Consider the following 11,356-nt stretch of genomic DNA (forward strand, 5'->3'; position numbering starts at 1 on the left):
CTGAGCTTTTGCTCCCTCAATCCCGCGACAAACCGGTCGCGGAGGGCTCCGTCGAGGTGTGCCCCGAAGTTGCAATCTGCGGCCAAGTGGCGGAGCTCCGCGAGGAAGTCCGCGGCCGTCTCCCATGCGAGTTGGCTCCGGTCATAGAACGCTAGCCTGCAGGTCATCTCCGATGGCTTAGGTGCATAGTGGTCCTGGATTACCTTTACGATCTCTTCAAACGAGCAGGCGTCCAGGTCCTTCGGGGAGAGTAGACCTTCGGCTAGGGCCACTACGTCTGTGCCGCAGGAGGCGAGGAGGAATCCTCTCTTTTGTGCCTCGTCCGTCACCTTGTAGTACACGAGCGCGGACTTTACGCCTCGAACCCACGCACCCCATTTTTGCGGCCGCGCCGTGTCGAAGGGCGGCAGCAGGCTCCCCTGCCCCGGCGCGGTCGTCATCGTGCTGGACGGGGCTGAAGCCGGGATCTGCTGGGCTGAAGAGGACTCAGTCATCGCTCGGCTGTGGGGCCGTTCCGTTCAGACACTCTCCGGTTGGGGTGGCCTAGCGCTGCATCCCACCTTCGTCGCCACTATTGTGTAGTGGGTTGACCGCGTGGCTAGGCCTACTCAGCTCCCATAACATGGTGCACGCTTGACTCTTACACAACTAAGACAAAGACAAACGGCCAGCAGGCCAACTATATACATATCCAGGGCACACCCCTGGATCCCATTGGGAGGTTTGAATTTCCCTCCTCCTTTCCCTTGGCTCCTATTGGAGAGACCAAGAGCCTAGTTCCATTGTCCACCTCCTATTGGAGAGACCAAGAGCCTTGGCCCCTTGTGGCGGCCAGCATACACAACATCGTGCAATCGAGGGAGTTCAGACAAGGTAAAGGTCTATGGCTGTGTGCCTGAAGTCGAGCAAGGGATTTGGGAAGAGCATTTTGCGGTCACTCATCTTTCAACAACGATTGCAGGTCTCCTGCCGTAGGTCGTCTCCAAGCATCAACACCCAACTGCCCTTCTCCAGTGAGAGGAGACTCAGCCCTGGATTCGGACTTCCACACAAGGCTTGGCAGGACTTCCCCCGCCCCTCTTCCAAGAAGGAAGACCACCTACAAGCTAGGCAACCCTTCCCCCCTCAACAGGGAAAGCAGAGTGTCTTTCGCATGGAGGAGGATGCAGAGGGAGATGCTGGCCATGACCCCCAGGCACAGGTAAAGTCCCACCATGCAAGGAGGAGCATAGTTTTGTGGGTTGATGCCAGGCACTTCACTCTAACCACTGCACCTGCTGCCCCCCTTTGCCCCATGGAGCCGCACAAACAGTTGGGGTGGTGTCAGAGTTGCTGAGCAGTCCTGTCCGCGGGACTCCAGGATCCGGCAGCAGAGGCAGAGGGAGGCAGAGGTCTGCGGGGTGCAGAGTGGCAGCGACGTTTTCAGCCCCTTCTGAACCCTCCTGCCTGCAGGACACGACCTGCAGGGGCCCTGGGCCTCTCATGGCTCCTGCGCCTCTGCAGGCTGCTTGACAGACAGATGTGGAACAGCTGGAAGCAGATGTGGAACAGGGATGCCAAGAGGGGGAAAGCTGCACCTGCCACTGTGGCACCCTGTGGCATTACAGACCTCTGGAGTCCCTCCCCTCCACAAACCCCGCCCTCCCCAGGCTCCACCCCCCCAGTCTCCAGGAATTTCCCAACCCAGAGGTGGTAACCCTATTTCTAGAGGTCATGGCTGAGAAGAAAAGATGATCTGTGTCCACTCTCAATATCTATCTACCCCTGTTCTGGCTTATGGGCTGTAATACAGATTCAAGGTAAAATTTGGGGCTGTTTCTTTCCTGATGCTGCCTGAGACTAAAACGAAACATGCCAGGAGATGCTGGGATGCCGCTGAAAAGGGTATCGGTGGGCTGAGCTCTCCCCCTTCTCAACTCTCCCCCTTCCCGCCTCCTCATGCAATTACCCACCCCTCAAAGCAGCAACCAACCACGTGCCAAAAAGGGAGAGGAAACGGCCACTACGTGATGACATCAAATGACAGATAAATGTCCTCAAGATGTACTGATGGACACGAATCTGCATTTCATATGGGCCTGTCATTTACTCGTGACAAAATCAAGTCAGCCTCCGGACTCCTCATACTGGCTAGACATGCCAGAGAAGGTTGCTCGCCACGAGGACCCAGGTTTAAGTCACTCGGCAACAAGGACGGATCAGACTTTCTAAACCAATGATTTCAAAACTGTGGGCCACGCGGCAGTGCACTTTAAGGGGAACTGGGAGGCATGATGGAAATACGGAAGGATCCAGTGCAGGGTTTTTTCCGGCAGTGAAGGATCATAAATCCCAAATTAAAATGTTGTTCCTTGTACAGTATCCTGATGCAACAGCATCCTCTCAATGATGCTCCGGCACGGGTGATCTCATTTCTGTACTGCATCCTCTCAGTACAGCTGCACTAGATTGTAGAAGGAATTAAATGAGAAAGTCTGCCTTTTATCATCTTCTGCGCATCAGGCCACTGGTTCCTTATCTCTCCTCCCAGGACTTGGCTACAGTGACCCACACAAGGGTCACTTCCAGATTAGATTACTGTAACTTGCTTTATGCGGGTTTATCCTCAAATCTGATCCAGAAAACCCAGCTAGTGCAGAATGCGGCAGCGCCTGCTGACTGCAACGTCTGTGTGGGTGCACCTCCAGCCAGGGCTACGCCAACTGCACTGGCTGCCCATTGAGAGCCAGATCCGTTCCAAGGTGATGGTATTAACCTTTAAAGCCCTTTGTGGCCTGGGACCGACATACCTAAGGGACCCTCTCTCCCCATATGACCCTTGGAGAGCCTCGTGCTCTGCTGACCCACCTTTTCTGGCTGCCCCCGGCCCAAAGGATGTCCACTTAGCCTCGGCCAGGGCCAGGGCCAGGGCCTGGTGGAACTGGCCGGGATTTGAAGTCGGGGCCCTGCAGGAGCTGTTACGCCAGGCCTTCAGTTGAGGCAGCCGACCCCCAGCCATCCTGGCCTCCCTCGCTGAAAGCTCCCCTGTTATGTTGGCCCCACCACGGTCTCTTCTACTGCGACTCTTTGCTTTGCTGTTTATTAGCATTGCTGGAACATTATAAATTAATGTATGATTTTGCCACCTTTTAAATGATTTTAAGTAATTTATTGCAATATTTTGTTTTAATGGTTCTGTAAAATTCCTGTTGTTACCCATCCTGAGCCCACTTGCGGGGAGGGCGGGATATAAATCAAATAAATAAAATATAATAAATTTACAGCAGCCTCCCACACAAAACTGGAATGCAGAGAATCAGAGTGGCTCACAGAGCACACTGGTAAAAGCACCCCAGGGTGACGACACAGAGAAAACTTCAGGGGCAACTTCTCACTTAAATGTTTTCAGGCGAGAGGAAAACACTTTGAGAGGAGGGATGAAAAGGTGTAAGTTGTTTTTTTAAAAAAGACTGCATAATACTGAAGGAACTGGTATCTGATATATAGGATCTCTGGTGCATGCTGGGAAATGTGGTCCTGCAGTCTCCGTAGGCACAAGGGCTGAGGTCACAGCTGTCTGAGGGGAGGGGCAGATGGTGCTTTGTTTCAATTTGGAGGAAATTTAAACTCTGTATTTTTTTTAATATTTCAGATTTTTCTTCAAACCTGGGGGTCCCCTTAGTTTGCAGAAAAATCTGTTTAGTATCAGTGTGGCACCAATTCACAGATTTACATATCCACAGATGGGAGCCAGACTTCACTATTAAAGACAAATGAAATTCCCGTGGCATTTTGTTTGTAAATATTTTCCTTCAATGAAACACTAGCCAGTCAGAACTGAAGCGCCAGGTTCAGCAGAGGGAAAGTCAATACAATGGGGAGAGGGATAGCTCCTCCTCAAATGTCTAAGGAGGGATCCGCACCCCTGGAGTCTGCAACCAAGTGACCGACGGGGCGGGCGGATTTCTGTGCTCAAGGAGGTGCCCCTTCTAGCCCCACCCTTCCAGAACAGAACCCATTTTCTGTACTCACAGCTGTAGATAAGATTTCCACCACTTTCTGCAGGAATCTCTGGAAAAGAAGAGAGAAAAGGCCATCACTTCAAAACAGCCACTTTAAGTTATCTCCATGTCTCTGAGTGTGTTTTCCTGAGGGGGAAAGATAGTGGGCAGAACTGAAGCTGACTTTTAAAACGATGTCCGTGAGAGCCGGGCTTATCTGCAGTGCTTCGTCCCCTAGATGGCATTCTGCTTACACAATGGTCTAGGAAATCCTACTGTCTCTGGACTGTAGCCACCAGTCCCTGATTTGTAGGTTGGCCCCAGGGTTGCCCTTCCCCAGGTGGGGGCGAGGCATTGCCCAGTTTTGTGGGCTCCTGCCCGCCACCGGCCAGCTGGCCAGCGGGAGGAAATCCCCCCCAACAGCAATGTCACCCGGAAGTGATGCGGGCATGCTGGGGGCGATGATGCACAAATCTGTGCCTACCTGCTCACGTTGCTGAACTGGAAACACACAGTCGGAGTCCAACAAGTAGGATGAATATCTGATGAATACATTGGAAACAGGGAATGCCGGGGGAGTGGGGGGTGGGGCCGAGTGCCTTTGTAATAAACGTCAGCTAAAGGCTGAGCTAAATGAATTTGCTAGTGTATTCCTGCAGGGTCAGATTCCAGTGAGAGACAACAGTTCCAGCATATCTCTGTACTCTTCAGAGTGTACCCTGCCAATGACCTTCATGGGCCTTTGCAGAGAGAGTCACGCAGTTATGTTGCCAGAAAGCACCCAGCAGTGTGAAGCCTGGACAAACAATTCCACAGGGCCGGTGTGACAGTGCCCCACTCCAGCATGGAGCCGGAGCAGCCCCACCACAGGCACCACCCAAATGAGTCTAAAGAGGCTCAAGTTGCCAAGAGAAGTGACCCCGTGCTCTCCTGGGATCAGTCACAGGGATGACACCATTACTGTCCCAGATGTTTCTGCTTTTGGGGGCTGACTGGCATTTCCCTGTCCACTCATCACTGTATCCCCCCGAGAAGCTCCTGTTCATTTCAGTGGGGGTGTGGGGGGGAGGTATTTGCAAATTTCCTGCATTGTGCAGGGGGCTGGATTAGATGACCCTGGAGGTCCCTTCCAACACTATGATTCTATGATTCTACAGAAGACCTTTCCGGTGGATTTTGCCCCATGGGGCAATGTGTCTCTCAGTGTCCCAACCACAATCACAGTCAAAGCCAGCTGCCTAGAGTGCCATTTTGCGTTCTCTCGTTTGCGACACCTCAGGGCTTAGCAGGTGTGAGGAACTTAATATTGCAAATGGTGGTGGAAACTGCTGTCAGATTTATGGCGACCCTGTTGGGTTTTCCAAGACCAGAGACCTTCAGAGGGGGCTCCTCATTGCCTGCCTCTGCGCAGCAACCCCTGGACCTCCTGTGCGGTCTCCCATCCAGATACTAACCAGGGCCGACCCTGCTTAGCTTCCCTGGAGCATGGGATTGGACTAGCCTGGGCCAGCCAGGTCAGGACAATATTCCAAACAGCTCACTCTGAAAAGCTCATTTCGTCCCAAGGATTAGCTGCATATGTACCTCCTCCCTACTGCTGAGGGTCAAGACAGAAGAACTTGGAATTACGGTTCTGACACAGACCGAACAAGTTTTCCAGTTTATGCATCACGGAAGGAACTGTTACAGATGTGCTGGTTGTTCCTTTCCCTCCTGTGTTAATTTTTCTGCGCATGGTCTGGTCAAGCAAATTTTACTTCTAATTTGCTGCCTGGTGTTTGTAAGAGCCACAGATATCCAAAAGCAAAATCCATCTAACTCCTGAAATAAGACCAACCAAGATGACCCAATATAGGAAGTATCCAAGACGAGGACAGAAGCCGAATGGACTCCTGGGCAGACCAAGGGAGGCGCCTGATGGGCTGCTGATCAAAACAATCACATTTTCCTGGCAGGAAAGAAGCTGCGTGGGGCCACAAGAGCTGTTATATAGCAAGAAGGGATGAGCAGGAAATGAGTCTACACACACTCCACTTCCGAGGCACAGGGCAGAGAAACAAAGAGCATCAAAAAAGACCCAACCAAGATCCACACAGCCGCCTGTGACACTTACCTGAAAGCCGGTAAGATGCCAGGTCAATACTCAAGGACCCCGTTGGTGCCCTCAGCCTTCTCAGCAGAGCACTGTTGACACTCTCCCAGAGCACCTTTCGGCTGTCCGAGGCAACAAACTTAAAGACCAGCACTGCATCTGCCAGCACAGCCCCCTCATCTGGGCTGCAAAAGAGAACATGCAAGTGAGGATGCTGGTTCCCGCCCTGCCTGTGCTTAAGCAGGGCCTGCATGGGAGCCAGAGAGACCACGGGATTGGCAGAGGAAAAATAAGCAACAACAACCATGATGTAATTACGAAAAGCCAATTCAATTTTTCAAGTGTTTGGTAAATACTAATACATTTCTGTGAAATCCCAGGGACACAAATATCCTTCACAATAAAAATAGGCCAATGACGTAATGCTCTTCTCTATTGCAGGAGACTGCCTAGTCCTCTTCACCTCAAGCTTCATCCAATGCAAATAAAGTGCAATAGCCAGTAAAATCTTCTTTGTGTCTTTCTTATTCTTAGAATCATAGAATGTTAGAGTTGGAAGGGGCCTTGCAGGTCATCTAGTCCAACCCCCTGCACTCTGCAGGAGCAGAGCTGAAAGATAGCCCTACATACCTACAACATACCTGAAAAATGGTCGCCCAGCCTCTGCTTGAAAACGTCCAGTGAAGGAGCATCCACCACCTCCCGAGGCAGACTGTTCCACTGCTCAACCACTCTTACAGTTAGGAAGTTTCTCCTGATATTTAGCCGGTAACGACTCCCTGGTAATTTCCACCCATTAGATCTAGTCTTGCAATCCCCAACTGAAGGACTTGGGCTGTAATGGATTCCCAAAACTGGATTGGGCTCAGAGGGCCTCGGACTTTCCTTGAAAGACCTGGGATTTGGGCTTGATTAGTGCCCTTGGGGCACTTCATTGAGGTTCGCAAGGGAGAGCTTTCTGCTAGTACGCGGCCTCTCTCGCTCCGGGGGAGAGGGGTGCTGCTTCTTGTATCTTCCACCCCAGGCACCACAGCACCACAGTGCCCTATGAAAAATAAACAATAACAAATATTAGTACATTTCTGTGAAATCCCAGGGACACGGATATCCTTCACAATAAGAATAGGCCAGTGATGTAATACTCTTCTCTATTGCAGGAGACTGCCTGGTCCTCTTCAGCTGAAGTGTCATCCAATGCAAATAAAGTGCAATAGCCAGTAAAACGTTCTTTGTGTCTTTCTTATTCATGTCTTCAAGTAGCACAGAAAGTCACGATTCCGCAGTGTGGCAATCATGATCTTAGAGCTATTCATGCCTATGAGAGAGATCTGGCAGCCAAGAAGCTGAGTACAGTCTGCACGTATTCTGCTCTGAGGAAGCCTATTGAGACGGGTGTTTGAGTAAGCCTGTCTGCGGAATCGTGACTTTCTGTGCTACTTGAAGACATGAATAAGAAAGACACAAAGAACGTTTTACTGGCTATTGCACTTTATTTGCATTGGATGACACTTCAGCTGAAGAGGACCAGGCAGTCTCCTGCAATAGAGAAGAGTATTACATCACTGGCCTATTCTTACTGTGAAGGATATTCGTGTCCCTGGGATTTCACAGAAATGTACTAATATTTGTTATTGTTTATTTTTCATAGGGCACTGTGGTGCCTGGGGAGGAAGATACAAGAAGCAGCACCCCTCTCCCCCGGAGCGAGAGAGGCCGCGTACTAGCAGAAAGCTCTCCCTTGCGAACCTCAATGAAGTGCCCCAAGGGCACTAATCAAGCCCAAATCCCAGGCCTTTCAAGGAAAGTCCGAGGCCCTCTGAGCCCAATCCAGTTTTGGGAATCCATTACAGCCCAAGTCCTTCAGTTGGATTGTCATCCGACATACCTGAACCTCACGACATAGGAATGGATCATTTTTTTCCTTAAAGAATGAGCTTGAAATGCCTGGTTGATCTGTTAAAAGGAAAGGAATAATAATAATGATAATAACAACAACAACAACAACAATATACTTTATTGTCATTGTACATAGTACAACAAAATTAAAGGTGCAATCATTTCAGTGATCTACAGCCATACTCATATACACTCACACAACCATTCACAACCAACCCATAACTCCCTTAAGGTTCACATTGCAACTTAAACCACCAATGTCCCCCAAATTCCAATTTCATACAGAATTTAAAGCAAAAATAGCTCTCGAATAAAAACTATTTTTTAATCTGTTTTTCCTTGTTTTAATTGTCCTATATCTTCTACCCGAAGGCAGCAGTTCAAACAGGGAGTGTTCAGGGTGTGACAAATCCTGCAGAATGTTCTTTGCTTTTTTCAAGCATCGAGAACTATAAAATTCCTCCAGGAACGGGAGAGGGCAGCCAATAATCTTCTAGGCTGTGATGGATGTTCAACGAGATGCATCACACCAGATAAACACCAAGCCCTTCTGGCCAGGATTTAGTGTTGTCAACTCCAGGTTGTAATTGGACTAGAATCATTTCTGCACAGTGAACATGGGTGGGGTGCAGCCTTGGTTGAGTCACTGTGGTCCATGTGTGGCTGGAACCACCTGGAGATTGGCAAAGGGACTGGAAGGGAAGCATTTGAGGGATTTCAAGGTATCCGTTGAAACAGTGAAATTTGTCAGGATCACGCAGGAGAGGTTTTTGAAAACAAAACATCCCACATCACCAAGTACGGAAAGAGGGCAGTCCAAAGGGAAGAGGCCATTCCCACTCACCAGTGTCTCGACGGCTGTGCTCAGTTCTCTAAATTCAGCTGAGGTCTGTTTTTCCAGGCTAGGCTGATAGCCCACGTTGTTGATTCTAAAGGCAGCACTGTAATAGAACTTCTTTTGGTCTGTACAGGGAGAGGAAAGGGAGAAGCTCAAGGTGACGCTGACCGTTCTGGTCTGCCAACCCTCCTGTTCCCTAGAGATTTGCAGTCATATTTGTGAGCTGATGGAGTGCTGGATTCAGTGGTAGATTTCCAGCTGTGCTAAAGCGCTTGAGCAAATAAAAGCATGGAGAAAAGACAGTGCTGGCAGCTCTCACTGATCATAGAGTTTCTGGCCATTCCTAGAGCTACACTTGTTGTCCTCAACCATAGGCCTAGGTGGGACGTCTCTGCCTTGCAGGCCCTGCGGAACTGTACCGGGTCCCACGGGGGAACGGATGTCCTTGGGCAGAGAGCTCCACCTGGCCGGTGCCAGGGCTGAAGAAGCCCCGGGGCTCCGGCTGAGGACAGCCAGGCACCCTCTGGGCCAGGGATCTTGCGGGAGGTTCTTATCCCCAGAGCACAATGCTCTTCGGGGAGCATACCGGGAGAGGCGGCCCCGTAGATACGCTGCTCCCAGACCAGTTAGGGCCTTGAAAACTTGAACCTGATCCGGTACTCAACTTGGAGCCAGTGCAGTCGGCGAAGCACTGGTTGGATATGTCCTGATGATGGGGTCCCCATAAGGTATGTAGTGTTTTGTCCTGCAGACCCACAACCGATACAAAATACTGAGAGTCTTTTATGCCAATGCACGAACATTCAGCATCACAGGGGAGAGGCCGCTTGGCTGGGGAGGTTTCTTCATGGATTCCGCCTTCCCTTTCCCATCCCCTGGGACACTGGGCACGGCCGGGCACGCCCCCCCAAAACCTTCGGACTAGGATTGCCAGCCTCCAGGTGGGGCATGGAGATCTCCCAGAATTACAAGTGATCTCCGGACTATGCGTAGCAGTTGCCGTGGAGCAATGGCTGCTCTGGAGGGCGGACCCCTGGGCCTCCTGGGGCATGATGCCCCCCCGCTGAGCTCCCTCCCCCTCCTCAGACCCCCCGCCCCCAGGCTCCACCCCCAAATCTCCAGGAATTTTCCAGCCCACAGTTGGCACCGATCTTCTGTCGCCACAGGCCCCACCAAGCTCCTTCTGAAGTAGAGATTTTGGGGGGGGGGGTTTTGAGAGAGGGGGAAAATCCAGAAAATTCAGAATAGAACCATTTTTCTCAAGGCCCTTCCCCCACCCCCCCAAACTTCCCAGCAGAAAATTGGAAGGTTTGGGGGAGCACTGAGACAGCCTCCTATTAAATTTTTTTCCCTTTTAGAATGAGTAAAATGTTCCATAAGGCAAAGTTTTCCACACAGAGAATCTATGCCACTCTGTACAGTCTTCGGACTTCTTCAGCTCTTCCAATGAAAAAATGGGGAAATACGGGGGAAGCACTGGAAAAAGATCTCCGAGGGAATGTTTTCTCTTTTTGAAGCATTTCACTCATTCCAAATATGCAGCATGAAAAGGTCTGAGGTCAATTTGTCCTGTGGAAAATTTGTGCAGAGCACTGAAAACAAAGAACTTATTCTGTAGACATATACGATCATTTCAACCCATTTTGTTCACAGGTAAACTATTTGGGCAACAATTGGCTGGGAGAGGGGAGGGGAGGGGAGGGACATACCAGGGCCAGCCTGGCCACTAGGAGATCCAGGCGACACCCCCACCCCACCCCTGGGGCACCAGATGTTGAGGCTTTAAAGGCAGAAACTGCCCTTTGCTTTGCGCTTAGCTTTGGCTGCACATGCAGGAAAATCCTTGGATTCCCAGCCAGTGACAAAAAAGAGGTGTGGATTTTTAATCCATTTCCAGTGTAATCTGGGTAATTCTCTGAGTCATCTGGGAAATTCTCATCTCCATTAGTAAATATGAATTTTCTAGGAAGTTCTTCTAGACGAACGTGCAGGGCCTTTTCTAGACAGCCTAAGCAGGGGGGGGGGCAGCTCTTTCAAATCCCACCTGACTTCAGACGTTTTGGAAGAGTCAAGATGACCCCTTCCTACCCTCTGCTTGACAGGGCTGGGAACCGTTGGGAGAAGGGGTGCTTTGTTTGGCTTAGAGACAGGCCTGCTGGGGAGCGGAGGCCTGGAAGCCACACCCAGAAGCCGGTTCAGTGAAAGGCCGTAAACTGTTGATGGACAGATGGTGGAAGTCAGTGGGCGGCAGGGCTCCTGAGGACACATTATCCTGCCATCACCAGGCACGGGTTAATTTCATTTTGACGTAGGCCCTGGGATAAAGGCTGTCCTTAGGACAAAAACTGAGGGGGGGGGGGAATCATTGCTGCAGAGTTCACTACCAGTGCTATCCATTCACATCAGGTAGAAAACTGACGTACTCACCGTACACCAAAAAGTATACAAGCAACCCAATGACTATTGCAACAAGCGCCAACACTGCCATGACAATCAGTGCGATCTTCCATGGTTCCAGACTTCTCTTTTTTGTCACTGACCCAGCCATTC

The 11,356-nt window shown here is 50.6% G+C and overlaps 1 protein-coding gene across 1 annotated transcript in view; it reads right to left on the bottom strand.

The window, feature by feature from the left end:
• The window catches only part of LOC107115461 (transmembrane protease serine 11F-like), a 40,329-nt gene extending 29,011 nt beyond the window's left edge, over window positions 1–11,318 (bottom strand). Inside the window, exons 1-5 of the mRNA XM_015417175.1 lie at window positions 11,234–11,318; window positions 8,813–8,931; window positions 7,958–8,025; window positions 6,094–6,257; window positions 4,012–4,050 (exon numbers count right to left, since the gene is read on the bottom strand). Coding sequence (XP_015272661.1) covers window positions 4,012–4,050; window positions 6,094–6,257; window positions 7,958–8,025; window positions 8,813–8,931; window positions 11,234–11,294 — 451 coding nt within the window. The 5' untranslated portion in view covers window positions 11,295–11,318. The remainder of the gene's footprint in view (window positions 1–4,011; window positions 4,051–6,093; window positions 6,258–7,957; window positions 8,026–8,812; window positions 8,932–11,233) is intronic.
• Between the last annotated feature and the right edge of the window lie 38 nt (window positions 11,319–11,356).

The sequence above is a fragment of the Gekko japonicus genome, unplaced genomic scaffold (assembly GCF_001447785.1).
Source record: "Gekko japonicus isolate JY-2015 unplaced genomic scaffold, Gekko_japonicus_V1.1 scaffold1314, whole genome shotgun sequence".
In the NCBI taxonomy this organism is placed as follows: domain Eukaryota; kingdom Metazoa; phylum Chordata; class Lepidosauria; order Squamata; family Gekkonidae; genus Gekko; species Gekko japonicus.